This window comes from Pygoscelis adeliae, unplaced genomic scaffold (genome assembly GCF_000699105.1).
Source record: "Pygoscelis adeliae isolate BGI_AS28 unplaced genomic scaffold, ASM69910v1 Scaffold227, whole genome shotgun sequence".
NCBI lineage: Eukaryota > Metazoa > Chordata > Aves > Sphenisciformes > Spheniscidae > Pygoscelis > Pygoscelis adeliae.
The window spans coordinates 3,459,458-3,476,101 of NW_008825100.1; the positions used below are offsets into that span (position 1 = coordinate 3,459,458).

The window sequence follows — 16,644 nt, forward strand, 5'->3', positions numbered from 1 at the left end:
GGGAAAGAAATACCAGAGACAAAAAATGCCCCCAACTACCCTATTTATGAGGGAACGAGTTCACTTTATCATAATTCTTCATTCAGAAGTGAGACACGGTATCCCCAAATATCCTCAATTATTAAGTAAATTATTAAGTAATTCTGAACACTGGATTGTTACTCTGAAAAATGCTGAAAAAGTTCTCAGAATATTCTGTGTAAACTTTTCAGCTCAGGTTGTAAATGTTGGAAATAATAGTATATGTGAACAGAGTTCACACTAAATAATATTAATCATAAAAGCATTCTTTAAAATGTAAAGACTAAATATCACGCCACCCGAGGCTAGCAGGGATGGAATTCAGATTTTACAATGATGCAGTTCAATGTCAGTATAAAAAAAAATAAAATTAAAAAAAAAAAAATCATTTATCTCAGTTTGTGTTCACAGACCACAATTTGGAACGGGGTTGTTAACCTGCTTGTGATTCCCTGGCAGGAAGACACACAAACCATGCTGAAAACTTGCCCCAGGCTGTAACCTTCGTAATTTCAAGCACAATTCATTCTGAAATTTGTCAGTCTCCTCTTGGTTATAAAGCACACCATCTTAAGAGGTACATGCACTCATGACAATATATAAAAGCTTGCAATTTCTAATGCTTCCAAAGCAAAACATAGCTTTACAAATCTTGCATCATGAAGCAAACGTTTACCACAACAACAAAATACAAACTAAAAAATCTGCATCTTTGAAAACCATATAAAGATAATTTCCTTTTTAAAGCAAGATGGGTTCTTATTTTACAGCTTAGAGTAATAATAGATATTATAGTCTACTAAATAGCAAGTTGAAAGTTACGATTATGAATTATGAGGAAGCAAACAATACTTGAGAGATGAGAAAGTCTGAAGAAGTTGATGAAAATACTGAGCAAAACACTGTTCTGCCTCATTAGGCCACTAGATTATCTAAAGGAATGAGTATTTGGTCTTTGGGCAGTGGTCAAGAGATGCTCTCTCCCCTGCAATGGTATGTCCAACTCATTGAACGGAGCTGACCATAAACAGGGCATTTCTGCTCTGCCCCTCCTGGGCAATACAGTTATACCCTGAAGCATGAGACTGGATTAGCTTTATTGTCGTTTTGAACACCCTCAGATACAAACATTATTAATGGTCACGTTACCCAGGCCTTTATAAAAACATGATGACAGTGTGTATCTTAATGGTTTCTGGCTACAGCAAATTCTAAGTAGAATATGACTATATACATCTTGCACCAAAGCTTTTCATTTTTATTAGCATGCATTCAGAAAAGAACAACCGAAGTTGTTCTTCCTTGCTACTATATAGGGGGATTCAAACATTTGATTATTAACAGAAAGTGTATGTGCAAATCTTCCCTTTACTGACAAGGGTATGTCTTCATGGAGAATTATATTTTCAAAGCAGCTTAAATTTCTTACCTGTATGGTAAAATGTGAGGAAAAACAAAAGCACTCCCATAAACACATTACTTAAAAAGGTGACAACTCCACAGGTAATTCCTTCTGGAACAGGGTAGACTGTCTCCACAAAGAGCTCAAAGAATATTGGTACACTGCTGTTGAGGAATATACCCAACAAAATACAGGATGTGTACAGTGTTGCTATAAAAGAAACAAAACCAGTTATTAATTTCACACTGGCATTTTTTCCCCCTATTCAGAGCTGCCAAGAATACGAATACTTGAGTAACTGAAAAATGCACAAACTTATTTTTATCCTCTGTGTATCATAAAGCATATCACATCCCACTAGTTTTAAGCAGAATGCATGCATTAATTTGGAAAAAAAGATTAGAAATACAGATTTTTTTTTTTTTTTTTTTTTTTTAAACAGAACCCATGAAAACACATTCAGTGATTTGGAATTCACTTGTAAGTAAAACAAACAGAACAAAATTATGAATGCAAAGCATCACCTACAGCTTGATTTACCTCTGAAATGAACAGAAACTATTGTCCTATACACAATTAGGACAGGGAGCAATTAATGCACCAAACTGGAAATGGACATGGATTAACCTTTTGACTTAGCTCTAAAGGTCAAAACTAATTTTGCTTCCGTTTTACAAATAAATACTAATGATCTACCAGATATCAAGACATTACTATTTATCACGGCCTGAGCTGCAACATGTTGAATCCCTTTTGGCTTCAGAAGGAAATGAAGGGCACCCAGCACCTGGCAGGAACGGGACATACCTGATAATGCAGATTATTCACTGCTGTACAACAAATTACTTTTCTTGGACGAATCAACAGAAGAACACAGACATTGCTTCAGTAGCCTCAGATATTTTGTTCTACAATTTCTGACCCTGCCAAATACTTTACAGTGCTTAACAGAGATGCTTAATATGCCTATATTATCTATTAAGAAACCTATTACATCTATTTCTGAAAAAAAGAAAACTTCAGAAGAATTTAGTACCTATTTAGAAATGTAAATAAGTCTTTGCTAAGTGCTATCTTGGAATGGGGAAGATTTCCTGACCTGCAGCCTCAACAACTTCAGGTTACTGACCAAGTAAAAAGTATAAGGAAGCGATTAGAAGGCTTGGAAAAAAAAAAGTCTGGAACATTTTCTGGGGTTTCCACCAAAATGACAAGAAAACGTAAAGAAAAATTTTTCAGATGAGAAAGTGTTACCAAGTCACAGGGAAATTATTTATAGCATTATTTCACTGCAGTATGGTACAAAATCCTTAGACAATTTTTTTTCATATGGATATATATGTTTATATAAAATAGAAACTGCATTTTCAGTTTAATTTACGTTCTTCTGTCTTGGAAAGGGGAGAACTGAAACAGCTCTGCTTCATCTTCTGCAAGATTTGCTCAATCTTTCAATTGAGAAACTTAAGAAGCAGAAAACTTCCAGCTTAAAAATAAATAAATAAATAAATAAAACCCACTGTTTCTTAAAATATGAAGAATCGTGGAAAAGAGATAACGGCATTAAGAAGCAGAAAGTGCTATCTATCAGATCCTCCATTTGATGTGGTTTGCTTCCAAGGCACAAAGACGTATTTCTTTCTCTACAGAGGATTTGCCTGGGCAGGAAAAAGAGGACAGAAGACTCGGGCAGAAAGATGATACAGATGGCACGACTTCAGGAGGGACAGCTGGCCCCCACTTTTTTTTTTTTAATATACCAGAATGTTCCGAGTTGTTAAGAAAAAAAAGAAAGAAAAAAAACCAACCAAATAAACGATGATAACCTTTTCAAATTCTCAAATTCTTATTATAAACTGCAGAATGAAAGGCAAAGAAATGGATGCCAAGTATGTTCAAGAGCTCTCAGAGAGGAAGGAAAAAACCAAACCAGTATTAGGATGCTCTTCCTAATCGGCTCTTCTAGCTAACACTGAAGAACTGATTCCCTAGTTACAAGATCCATAGGTTTTTGCTGCAAGGCCTCACCAGTATTTAAAATTTCATGAGCCTGTCTTTAAATTCCTGTTTACCTCAAACATGACTGCATATTGCTTTGTCTCTAACTGCTATCAGGTGTAGCCAGCAAATTCGAGCACTGAATTCAGCTATTTGATATTTTTGTGTTGGCTTGAGAAACCAACACAGAAATGAAATAGAAGTATATCTCAGGACAAATGAACATCTGCCCCTCATTACGCTCAATTAAAGGCATCTATAGATAACTACTTATAACTTCAAGAAATTTTCAGAACTTTCCCCCAAAGAAAAGGTGGTGATAGCCAGCGGTAATTCTGTGTTAGAAACTCAAACAGTGAATATAGTCATGAAGCTGACGAAAGCCGTAACGAACACCATCAAAAGTGGAGCTGCATACAGAGAGCACCAGAAGCAATACCTCTACAGGGAGAATGAAACCTCTTCCATAAACAGCAACAGCCAGGAAAGGGGAATCATGTGCCTCTGAACAGAGACAATCTCTAGCCGTATAACTTCCAGAAACTTAGATTCACTTGAGGTAAAGGCAAAAATATGCATCTAAGATTAGCAACCATTTAAAAGATCAAGACTTCAAATTTTCATCAATACAGCAGATGCAAAAGTTTCCATAAAACAAACGGAAGCCTTCAAAATAAATTTGATAGTTTAAAAATATGCTAGTTGAATTACATCATTGCTCATCACTTACTAAAATGTATTAAGACGACTAGACCGTAAGCAAGTAAGCAGAGTAACTCTGTACTTTAGAAACTACACCCTTACATTTCCTGTCACTACAGCTTGCTTTAGTCATACATTTAGCAAATACACCCACCGGCACACAACTCGCACTTCCACACTACCATGAGCAAAGCAGCTTTAGCGCTACCTTTTGTTTCCCCAAAGTATTACCTGCCTCACGTGCGCACGCCGAAAACTGCCAGCTGAATACCAATGACAAAACCTCTGCTGAGATGACAGACAATACTTATAAAACAAGGTGTATGTGTATGTACACACATATTCGGAAACTAATGAGGAAATGTCAAGGCAAAAGGACAGTCACAATATAGCATCCAGTAAATGCCAATTTAAATTCTAAGATCTAATGGAAATGACAGCTTTAACTGGTAAACCTCAAAAAGCGGCTCTGAAAGTGAAGGAGCTGTACACATCTGAAAGGCTACAGGGTTCTCCCTTAATGGGTACATACTGTATTGATGGGAAAATATTTTTTATTTCATGTTTCTGTAAATCATCCAGGGTCTTCCTGAGTGCTATACAAATAAGCTTATTCCATTAACTTGGCAATTAAGTCACAAATGCAATTGGTCAGCTAGACAGAAAGTCAAAGATAAGATATGCAGTTTCACAAAAATAATTTACAGGAAGAAGTCAAGTAAGAGTTCAAAAGTGGTTTCTGCCTTTTATTTCATACACTAAATAGCACATCTCATATTCCAGCTCATGGGTAACAAGATACTATAGCAGGGAAAATACCACCTATTAACAGAGACCATTTACTTCCCATTACAGCGACCTTGCATTGAACGAACACAATTACCATGATTTTATACTGTAGAAGAACAGCTGCTAAAGTTACAGCGAATGTTTTTTCAATTAAGACAATCTTGATGACAGTTGTTGGAAATGAATATAAAGATATGAAAATGCTGCCCACAAAAAAAAAAAAAAAAAAAAGATGATTGACCAAGAAGCTAACATTATGTCCTAAAGCCTAGCAAGGACAAACAACTAGCTTGGATAGGCCTGTGCTGGGGAAGCGTGTCATGCCATTAGTATAAAAAAAGATCACTTTTCCTTAGGAAAAGGAATTAACTGCCTACGAAGCTATGCACAAAGTTGTGTACCCGAGACAGTGGCAGCTGTGAACATCAATAAATAATGGAACTGGGCTGGGTTTCTCTAAACTATTTGATTAATGTCATGTTTTAAAGATGTTTGTGTGAATTAAGCAGCTATTTCACAGGTTGGCCACTGCAAGGAGCGGGAAAGGCAAAACACCCATCCAAAGCACAGCTGCTTCAGAGAATTGGCCTGGAGCTGCCGCGGCAGGAAGCTCAGGCTAGGCTTCGTCATGTAATGTTCATGCTTGAGGTCTGAGGCAACCCACGCTATTCCCTCAGCGCTCATTCTCCTCCTGGCCAGGAAGGAAGCAAGGAATGAAACGTGCCTCGATAATAGCACTAGGGATGCTACCAGTTAGGTGAGGCAAGGTACCGACCGGGGACTGATGGTGGTACAGTGGCTTAGCACAAAAAGGAGAAAAAGTGGTAAGAAGTTAGGTTCGTTTCTGGCTTCTTGTCCCCTGCAGGTCTTCAGTTACCGGATGGCAAATACATGCCCATACCCCAGAAACAGACTTTCTTTCTCCCAGCCACAAGCTGTGGCAAAAGCTTTATACCAATTAAAAAAAAAAAAAAATTTAGGGAAAAAAAAAATTAGGAATTCGAACAGGGACGTGATTTAAATGACAGCATGCACTTGGTGTCCCCAGATGAGCTTGCAACACAGCAGAAGGAGTCTTAAGTATCTCTGACAACCAAACAAGTTCCCAGAACTTCCCAGGATGTTCTGCAACATGTTTAGCAATTTACTCTTAAATTATACCATCACTAAATGTATAACTACAGAGCCTGATCCAAACCCAAATGAAATTAATGGAAGGACCTCCACTGATGTAAATAGTTCTTATCAACCCATTGGCAAGTACATCTTGGCTGATTTTTAACAAAGAATATGAAATATTACCATTTCTTTAAGAAAAAAAAAGTATTTTGCAGATAAATTTACAAAAGAAATGCAGATACTCTAGAGCAGTATCAAGTGCAAGCAGGTGGTACAGTATCTTCTTCCAAAGTCCTCTGCCAGGAACTCTTGAACTCTGTACATTTTGTAACAGCTCTCTTCTGAGACAAACCGAGCCAAGACTCACACAAATTTCATATGGATAAACAGGAAAGTAAATACAACTGATCATGTTCTCTTGGGTGCAGCACACAATTTAAAGTGAAACCTACAGGGATCTAGGGCATTTTGTTATTGCCCATTAAAACAGCACCCTGAATGCCAAAATGAAAGGATAATGTCTCATGTAGATGGATGCTTCGTTGACTTTAGTATCCCCACAAATGATTTGAACAATTCAAAGTTAGTTCCTATCAAACTCTCTATAAGTGGAATGAAACTTCCATATAATTTAATTCTTGCTACTGGCTACGGTAAGAATAGTCACGGAAGAAGTCCTCCTTAATTTTTCCATGAGAAATGTGACTCCCCCAAGGTAAGACAGTAATTTTTACTTTAATTCACTTACAGGAACAAAAAACACAATAGAAGGATGATGTCCCTGTAGTGTGTGTTTATAACATCAATATGTTTCTTTGCCTGGATTTCCATTCCAGCATGTGCTGATCAAATTCTTATCTCATGATATAGTTATGAAAGTAACCAAAAATCTGATCAAATTGGATTTGTTCTATATACTTCCCAAGAGAAAAGCAAGTGGAACTTGTTTTGAAAGCAGAGCATTCACTCTGAAGAACTAAAAAAGTGTAGAAATTACTGGGTGAGCCCCCACCCAAATAAATTAAGGGGGGGGGGGCTGGAAATCATACAATATATAGGCTTGCTATCGATGGATATTTAAAGTGGCCAGATTTATAGATATTCATCCCTGAAACACTCCTCCCAAATTTCAGGCATTGTACGCTATTTAACACTGTTTTTTTTAACTTTTTAAATAAAACCCTTAAATTAGTTCTTTAAGCACTCTTCTATCTGTGGATTTACAGAAGCTTTCAGGAAGACAGAGGTCATTATTCCCATCTTATGAGTGGAAAAAGCACAACAGGAGTGGGGGTAATGATTTGCCCACAGCCATAAGCAGGTTAATGCTGAAGCTAGAAAAAGAAATGTTTTCAGGCCACTGTTTTATCCTCTGGGTCCCCCTGCCTTATACTTACCAAGCACATCTTGTTTCTAGTAAAGAAATTAAACTCAAAGAATAAAACAATCAGTATTAAATAATTAACATCTCTCTTTTTCAATACTGTGCTTTGTAGATGAGGACAGGGAGACAGATGTGTTTATAATGTTCAATCTGTTGAACCTGAAAATAAAGTGTAGGCTGCTTAACCTAAATATAGTCGTGAACTCAGGGAGTTGCCACCGTATTCAGAGTATCTGCCATGCAGCACTAGAAAAGATTTTTGTAAAGCAGAATTCTGCTGAATGTGCTCATAAATATTAGAATATTCTTGATATGCTATGCTGAAAACATTCAATCTGAGCTGCGAGCAACTAGCGTTGCATATCAATTTTTGGAAAATGCTAGTATTTGTATCCAGAGATACTACCAGCAATACAAAGTGGCAGGATACTGAAACTGGCATTACAATGCCTTACACAATTATTTTGGGTCAAAGTATCCCATTGTACATAAATTCACATAATGAAGTTCAGTACAAAGCAAACTAACAATGGCCTTGGCACAGAGAAACAGATCAGCAGCTGCATTGGGAATTCAATGGAGAAAACTATTTTAATGCTCAATGTGTACATAAAATTGTCTTTCAAACTTGCTGAAAAATGCAAATAATATACATTAAAATTAAAGTTTCTTAAAAAAAAAAATTCAAGCTTGCTTAAAATATAAACTGATTCCAGAATCAAGGGTCTTTAAGAGCTGTGATTAGCTGATGAGAGGTGTTTTAGAGAGATGATATAGTAGTTATGATGACACTGTATCATTATTGCCTTGCTTTCTTTTTTCCCCTACACTGGCAGTTATAGTTCATACACATGACTCTGAATACACTTTTTATAAAATCTTTTGGAGATACATTAAGAAGTCAGCAAATGACGGAAAACTTGTCTTGCTCTGTGGCAGGAGGAAAAATGGAGCATATTATGATAATGTAGAACAATGCAGGCATTACACAATACAAACAATGCTAAACAGTATCACTTAAAGAAAACACAAAGCAGTCATTGATTTTTAATATCTGCATTAAAGTGTCCATTCTAAGTAATTACATTTTGTAGGAAATATCTTTAAATGATGTCGTGCCTATTTACAAGGAATTAGGAGAGTATTATGCAAACAAGTGCAGGAAAAAACATTTTGCTGTGACCATTTTCAAATACAATTCCTCTCCCAATGTTTAAATCAGACATTACTACAAACTGCTACAAAGAATACTGATTAAAAGAGGGGGAGGGTGTTTTGTTTGTATTTTAAAACCAAATCTTTAGAGATTTTCTTCCCTTCCCTTTAGGGTGAATAATTGGCCAAACTCTCTCATCTTTTTAGCATTTCAAAAGCCTGCTTCCATGCAAACGTACCCACCTGAGTGCTTACTCTGGAGACCAGGTGAGAGACAGGCAGAGGGTTTTCAGAAGAGGGGAACGAGCACGTATGCCACACAATATCCACAGGCTAAAGGAAAAGACTTTTTTTGGACCTGGGGAAACCACTGACAAGGTCTACCTATGGATGCAAACTTTATTCGTGGATCAAGCAGCTGTCAGGTGAGATGATGTGGATGACGTTTTCTAACCAGCCTTCATCTCTAGGGTGAAGCCTGCCTTAACACCTGGGCCAGTACAAAGACTCCCATAAAGTGTCTTGCTTCCTCATCAAGATGACTGTCCTGTCCCATGGAAGAGCTCCCTTTTAACTGTACCAGCAGTCCATCAGGTATGTGGATATTTTAGCAGTTTCCAGGTATTGCTGAAGATGGCAACGCTTCTGGTTTTGTAGGGCAAAGTCTGACTCGCTCAAGAGAACAACATCTGAGGCAGGGCAAGAGAGGAGGGGGAAGCCCCTCACAAAATGGGAGCTAGATGGTTGGAAGGGAAAATCTCCTTGCAAGATCGAATGTACACCCCCACAAGTTTCCATAACAGTCAGTTTTGAACCCTGCTCGCTTTGCCTCAGCATTTGAATAAGGCTGAAAGTGTGGACCGAGATCCGTCACTGGCTCTGCAGCACCTCCAAGCCTAACACTTGTGCTCTTTGCCACAGAACAGGAAGAATTTGAGGAGCCTATTAACCTTCTGGCAACATCAAACTCTGTTGCCCTCAATAACATGACAATCCCTGCTTCGCAGCAGGTGTTCAGTGATGCCTGCAAAGTAGCTCTGGGATATAAAGCCTTACATGGACCTCTACTACCAAAAAAACCCAAACCCCCAAACAAACAAACACAAACCTCCCACAATTATAGCTGCTTTTGTTTTGTACATCTTCCAGCTCTGCAGAAACACACAGAGGATAACCACCTGGAAGTCCACTATCAACACTGGTCCACTGAGTATGCAGAGTGACTTCCACCTTAACCAACTACCTCAAATCACTTCCCAAAGCTGCCAGCCAACAGCCTGCATTTGACCTCCTACATTTATACTCTGATATACTCTACATCTCAAACTTTTAATTAAAAGATGGGAAAAAAAAGTTCATCCAAATCAATTCAAATGTACCGTTTCTCCCAATTACTGTGGAATGCAGAGGTCATCATCATACTGCATCATTACATTGAGAAATAATCTAGCATGAAGTCCTATAAATTAGCTTAAATAGCTTGCGTGTTTTCATCCATAACAGCATATTTCATAAAGATATACCACTGCTTTTCTGTGTACAAGGATCTAAATTGAACAGGCGCATTACATCTATTTTATATGAACTTTAATGAGAAAAGGCTGATATGAACCCTCCTCCGCCTATCTATGAAGCTTAAACATTATGCCACAGAAGAAAAAAGAGATCTTATTTGGTGGCTGCACATTAGGCCCTGATGCTTTAGATTGCCTTTTTTGAGGAATGCACCATATTGCTGGCATTTCTATTCAAAACAAGCTTGTGTTTTATAGAAAAGGGTTCAACATTTACAGTGACATATATAAGAACAGCACAGACAGAAAACTCTAAAATATAATTTACAACTCAATCTAAGGAATCATCCATTTAAAAAGAAATGATAACTGCACGAAAAGAACAACCCAATCCCTAGATTTTTATAAAAGGATATTAGTTTACGATACTTTATATCAAACCCCAAATACCTTAGGTACTTCTATGCCCTAACAGTGGATCACCTTTCCAAAAAAACCACCATAATGCACCTACATGCTATAAACAAGTAAGAATTCTTCTAGAACTTATGTTGCACGCTGAGTTCTTTACAAAAAATAAAATCAGACAGAGCTCCATCAGTTTTGTTTTGGATCATTGGCGAGTGCATACATAATAACTTTCACCTCTTGAAACCTCTCTGCTTCATTCTTATGCATAGACTTGAAGGGACATTTATGTGTTTGGCTTGTTGCATCAATTCAGAGGATAGAACTACTGTAAAAATTTACATTACTGCAGGCTTGTAGTGATAAAGCAGGCAAGCACAAGAAATAAGATTTTATTGCATTTATTTTAGATTTGATGGAAAAGAAAAGCCTAGTCATTTGGTATGACAATAGCCACCATGAAATTTGTTTATCAATTACATTACATTTTATTTAAGCAGTTTTTTTTTTTGAAAAAGTTGAAATTTCAAGATAAATCACAAATTTGACCTATCCATCCAGATGGTGTTTCTCCTGAATTGATCATGTATTTCAATTTGCTATACCCACTTTATAGTTGTGACATATGCAATGCACCAAGGACACTTACTGAAACTCAAAGTTAATTTGAGTAAAACAGTATTTTATATACTACTCTCCACACCAAACTTTATTAAAAATGGGAAAAAAACAATTTTCAATTCTCTTATAATGCATAAACTTGCCTGTAACAAAGATGGCACTTTATTTAAAATGGATTTACACAATTCTTTAATAAATAAATAATTTTTAAAAATCTTGATGGCTTAGTTTTACTGTAACTCATTACTCTGTTGAAGGTCTTGGAATCACAGGTGGATCAATCCTTTGGTGCAGATAGGAAGGTGAAGGACAGGTTTTTAAGAACTAAGCAGTGCTAATTTTCAACTAAGGGTACAGCTTGCTGGCAGCTTGAGTAGACCTCTGAGCTTTTCCCCCACTCCTGCCAACAGCTTTTTTCCCCATCTTTTTGAGGTGCAGGCTGAGTTAATTTTGGGCTGGAATAGTTCCCTGAACCTGCATGCAGGTGCAAAAAAAAAGAGGACAGTGCAGGAATAGATTTAGATGGCTGAAAATACTATGGGTCACCTTGGTTTGAACTGCACCACGTGTTTCCAATAATTAATGTAAGTTTCAAACTCCTAAATTCCCAGACATGTCACTGTTTCTTATGCGCAATGCTACTCCCATTCATATGATTTTTCTTGGTTTATTTCTCATCTCTGTTATTCCAAAACACTCAAAACAGAAAATCACTCAGTCCCAAAATCAATTTTAAAGGTATATTCTGGGTTCTTATTATTGGGTTTTGTTAGTTTTTAATCTTTTTATGAAGTTCTTCAAAGCTAGTAAAGAGATCTCAGATTCACTAGGTTTTCCAATTTTTTTTTTCTTTTGGTCTTGGTAAAACTACTGTATCACTAAAGATACCAAACCAGGTTATAATATAGTTGATTTAAGACTCCAAATATTTGCCTGCAATACCGATTATAAATAATAGGAATTAAAATCATTGTTGATACCTGTGGTTAAAGGCAGATGAGTGACACTAGTTAGACAGGTGAGAGTGAACCAGGTTGATGCTAATGTTGCTCCAGATAAAAGCAGCAGCAGTATAAACTTCAGCATGCCCCTGATAAAATCTGCAAATCTAAAATAAAAGCACAGATCAGAGCAGTATAAATGCTGATTTTCATACTATTTAAATGCGTTGCTTAACAATTAATTCAGTATATTCTCATTAAACATTTTGGAGACTATAAAAAAAATTTAAAAATCATTTCTCATTTTCAGAAATACAAAAAAGACATTTTTATAGAATGGTGATATTTCTAGCTGTCAAGCTGAAGAGCCATGGATTTTTTTAGCTGTCACAAAATAACAACCAAACCAGAACAATTCTCAAGGCATCAATTGAAAACACTTGGTATACAGGAAGGGTTTTCTTTTCCTTCTGCATTTGTTGGACACAACATCACACCACTACTTACATTGCCGTTTTGTCAGCGTTTGCCAGTCTCCCTTGGCAGACACACCGATCAATTAGCATATGAGGAGGCTGCTGCATTTCATTCAAGACATAGTTAAGTGTCAAGATTCATTCCTGTGGGAAATGACAAAACTCCAAATACCAGAATCCCTAGATTGAAGATGACAAGGAACAGCTTCTGAACCCTCGGATGCAGAGGCGATGAAGCTCTCGGTGGCTTAGGCAAAGGAGGAACTCTTTACACAGGCGGTTGCTGCCGGTGGCTGTTTTGGGTTGAAATGTTCCAGAAACCAAGAGCTTGGTGCCGCTCCTCTCCTACACATGCCCCACTGACAGTCTGGGGGAGGACAGCCCCACAAGTTCTTGGGCAGTCTGGCTGTTACACAGAGGGAAATATGATCTTTATACCACCTGATGGTACAATTGCTTTTTTCATCTTTTTTTCTTTTGCTTTTTCTTTCAAGGAGACATAACGCATTTGAGCAGTGCTCATATGGCATAATTATCAGTGCAACTGCTCTTTTCCAAAGGGATTTCAACACAGCTACTAAAAAAGATACATTAGAAAAGGCAATGTCATTCATCCACTGGTAATTTTCTATAATCTCCTGCTTAGGAGATGTGATTTTGGGCTGGACAGGTTATGTATGTATGTCTAAAGAATGTCTTCTGCCCTCCTAGCCTCCTATCTCGATTAGGCTAACGGCAGCACAATCCACCTAGGTTGGTCCATGATGAAATCTGTCCCGTCTGTCAGCTAACTGCCTTCTCTCCCCTAACAAAGATCACTTTACAGGCAGATACCATATAGCTTACTTGATAGAACAGATAATACTACCAACATTTTGAGAACTAGGAAGCCTAGCTCTACATACACCATAAGAGATGTACAAGTAATGCAATCTAAAAAAAAAAACCCCAACAAACCACAAAACCACCCACTTCTTTCCTCTTATTTTGATTCTCCCTGTGCTTTAATTCCATATTGAATTCAGCAGCAAGTAATTCAATAAGCAGAGGAAGATCAATACTGCATATAATCTTAAAAGTTTATGACTGTAGTGTTCAAGTGGCTTATGCATTAATCTCTAATAGTCAGAGGTTAGCTGCTACTGTTGTTTTTTTTCCTGACAATCCAAATCCAGCAATCAGGATCACCTCATCTCAGTGGTTTGCCAGTTTCTTTAATTATTCTTTGGGATCACTGGGGTCAAAATCAGCAATTTTAAAAGCTTCTCAGAAGCATCTCGAAGTGCAAACTTTAGACTTCTTCCTCAGAGACTCTCTGCTTTGCCTGCCGGCAAACATCACTATTCCCTCTCCTTACAGGCAAGACCAGTTACGTATACCCTGTCTAACGAAACAGTGTGAGAAGTATCAGCCTTCAGGGAGGGACATTCACAGACAACAGGTCTGGAAGGGATCTCCAGGGGGTCCTCCATCTCTATCCTACCACCAGAGATATGTGGAGATGGGAGGACGATAACTATCTTGAGCGGTTTAGATGTGTAAGTGGAGCAAATCTACCTTTACTGAGCAGTTGAAACTCCTTTTGACACAAAGATCCTGGTTTGGGTATCAGTGGTAGCAGTGTGCTCCAAAAGGAGGTCTCAGATATCACAGGACTTCAGAAGGGTCAAATACAAACTGAAAGGTTTATGCAGCTACTGAATTCAGCCAGCAACAGAAGTAATGGGAAAAAATGACATAGCAAACTAGCCTGAACTTGGTAATCGAGGGACTTCTGCTTCTTGTCTGGTTAGAGAAGAATAAAGATGACTGTAAGTCTAGTCAACTCTTCAGAATACTTGTTTCAATCAAAAAATGAGAGAAATTATTGTTGTCCTCTGATCCCAGTATCTGCTTTCAAAACCCTCTGTTCTGTTTAAATCCTTCATCATCTAGCATGTAAGGGGATGTCTGCTGCTGCTAAAAAAGTAGGCACGCCAGGAGAGAAGGTGTGTACTTATGCAGACACAGACCTCTGAGCCTACTGCTGGTAACAGTCTCCTGCAAACCTCCAGCAAATCCAGCCCTAGGCTGGATCCTACAGTTAAAATCACAAGCCTGCATTGCTGACAACACTGTCTATTGCTAAGGAAATCATCATCATGTCAAAGTTTCAGCATTTTTGACTACACTGCAGGTTAAAAGCAGGAAGAGAAACTGAGCCGCGGAGGACAAAACCTCACAAATATCTATGATCATTAGCAAATGTGGCAAAAAAAAAAATTGAGAAAAGGGAATAGATTTATGTTTCCATGCAATGATATGAATGTTGCTCTTCGACACTGCTTTTCTTCAAGCCAGTATTATTTGAAAGCTGCCAGCAAAAGGTACAGCATCTGCCAGCTGCCCAAAACAGCCCAGGCTTTTCAATTATAAAAATGCATCACACAAATTAGCTAAACATACCTAAGTTCCTGGCTATCAGGACAGCAGTGGGTGGAGAGCTGGAGGATTTGTGTATTGTGCTGAGGAAAACTTGCACCATTTTGAAAATGAGATAGATAAAGTAATGCCCAGATTGGAAATTTGTTTAAGTATAGATGATTTAACGCCTGCTGTGATGTGCAGGATCACATGCTCCAGGGCAAGGCTCAGGTTGTTACAGTTCTAAGTGGTAGAATCTGCATTAACAAAAATGGAAGGAGCAAATTCCTAAACCGCACCAATTTTGCTTTGATAAATTATCAGAAAAAAAAATTAGGAAAAAACCCCAAACCCAACAGCTACTTGAGAGGTGGTTAAGGGACAGAGCTGCTTGCTTGGCAAATCACAGTTCTGACACTGAAATACATCAACTTGACAGCCTTGACAAGAATCATTACTTAATTTTCCTAATTACAACTTTCAGCAGATTACAGTCAGACTCGTCATTGATTCAACCCTACACAGATAAATGCTGAATAGGCCTAGGAGGGAGAGTCATCCATCAGGAGTGACAAATCACCTCCTCCCTCCCTTTCTGTGTGCAAACCCTCCCATTTGAACTGTGTATCGCCCAAGTTAGAAAGACATATTTGGAGGCAGACTGTTGGTATTTTTTTAATTTACTCAAAAGCAAAGCTCCGAATGGTACAGAATACTGGTATTCAACAAGGTTTGAAATCAATTTTGAAGCAGCTAAAGAGACTGTCAGCATTTCCTGAAACTTAACCCAGGCAATATATTAAATAAATTAATCTACCATAAAGATTGAGATTTGGATGTCGGCATTGAGTCAGCAGATTCTCTCCTAACAAAGTTAAGTGAGCTGCTAAGGGTGCCCCTCTACTACTAAAATATCACAAATATACGAGAGATTAACCCATGATGGAAAGGCTTAAACCGGCATGCTACCTGCTTCAGCATGTAACATGCTACGGCATCTGCGTCATTTACAGCGGTTGGTTTTAACCATCTACTTCTCTTAGAGAGAAAACCTCATTATCTGAGCTTAGCTAATCAAAAGTAACTCCTTTTAGAGGAAATAAGGGTGTGAACTTTGTTTCAATAGATTAAGTCCTTTGGCCTGCATCTGGAGCGGACAGGAGGGAAGCGCTTGTTTCTTTTCCCCTACGTCAGGAGTTTTTTTTCCTCTCCCTCCATCACAGTTGCTAGGCAGCCTGCAAAATGTCAGGATGAGAAACCTCACATTTCTTTATGCATTGCGTACTCTGATGATGCACAGCACGTGAAAAAAAGAGCGCTTCAATCTCTGCCCTAAAAAGATGCCTCTTTGGGTCCACAATCCCAGAATGACTGCAACGATGACAGACCCTGCACTTGTGCTAAACTCATTGCAGAACTGGAGTCTAAAGAGTGGACATAAAGAAGCCAGGACAATGCTTTGATATCCACTAGATGCAAGGGGAAATGTGATTGGTTTTAATCAGTTTTATAAACTCACTGTTCAAGTACCTCCTGAAAGATTCCCCCCCCCCCTCTTTTTTTTTTTTTTTTTTTTTTTTTTTCTTATCAGCTAACTTTGTTTCTAAGGGGACTTTATGACTGTGAACAAAAAGTCCACCCAGATAATAACTTCAGGTAAAACTTCACAGTCTTCACAGCATACAAGACTCTTTTATCTATTAAAAGAAAT

At 37.9% G+C, this 16,644-nt stretch overlaps 1 protein-coding gene across 1 annotated transcript in view; it reads right to left on the minus strand.

Moving 5' to 3' along the window:
- DIRC2 (disrupted in renal carcinoma 2) overlaps positions 1-16,644 on the minus strand; it is a 71,699-nt gene that overhangs the window by 3,487 nt on the left and 51,568 nt on the right. The window contains exons 7-8 of the mRNA XM_009327177.1: positions 12,094-12,221; positions 1,451-1,633 (exon numbers count right to left, since the gene is read on the minus strand). Of these exons, the coding sequence (XP_009325452.1) occupies positions 1,451-1,633; positions 12,094-12,221 (311 nt within the window). The remainder of the gene's footprint in view (positions 1-1,450; positions 1,634-12,093; positions 12,222-16,644) is intronic.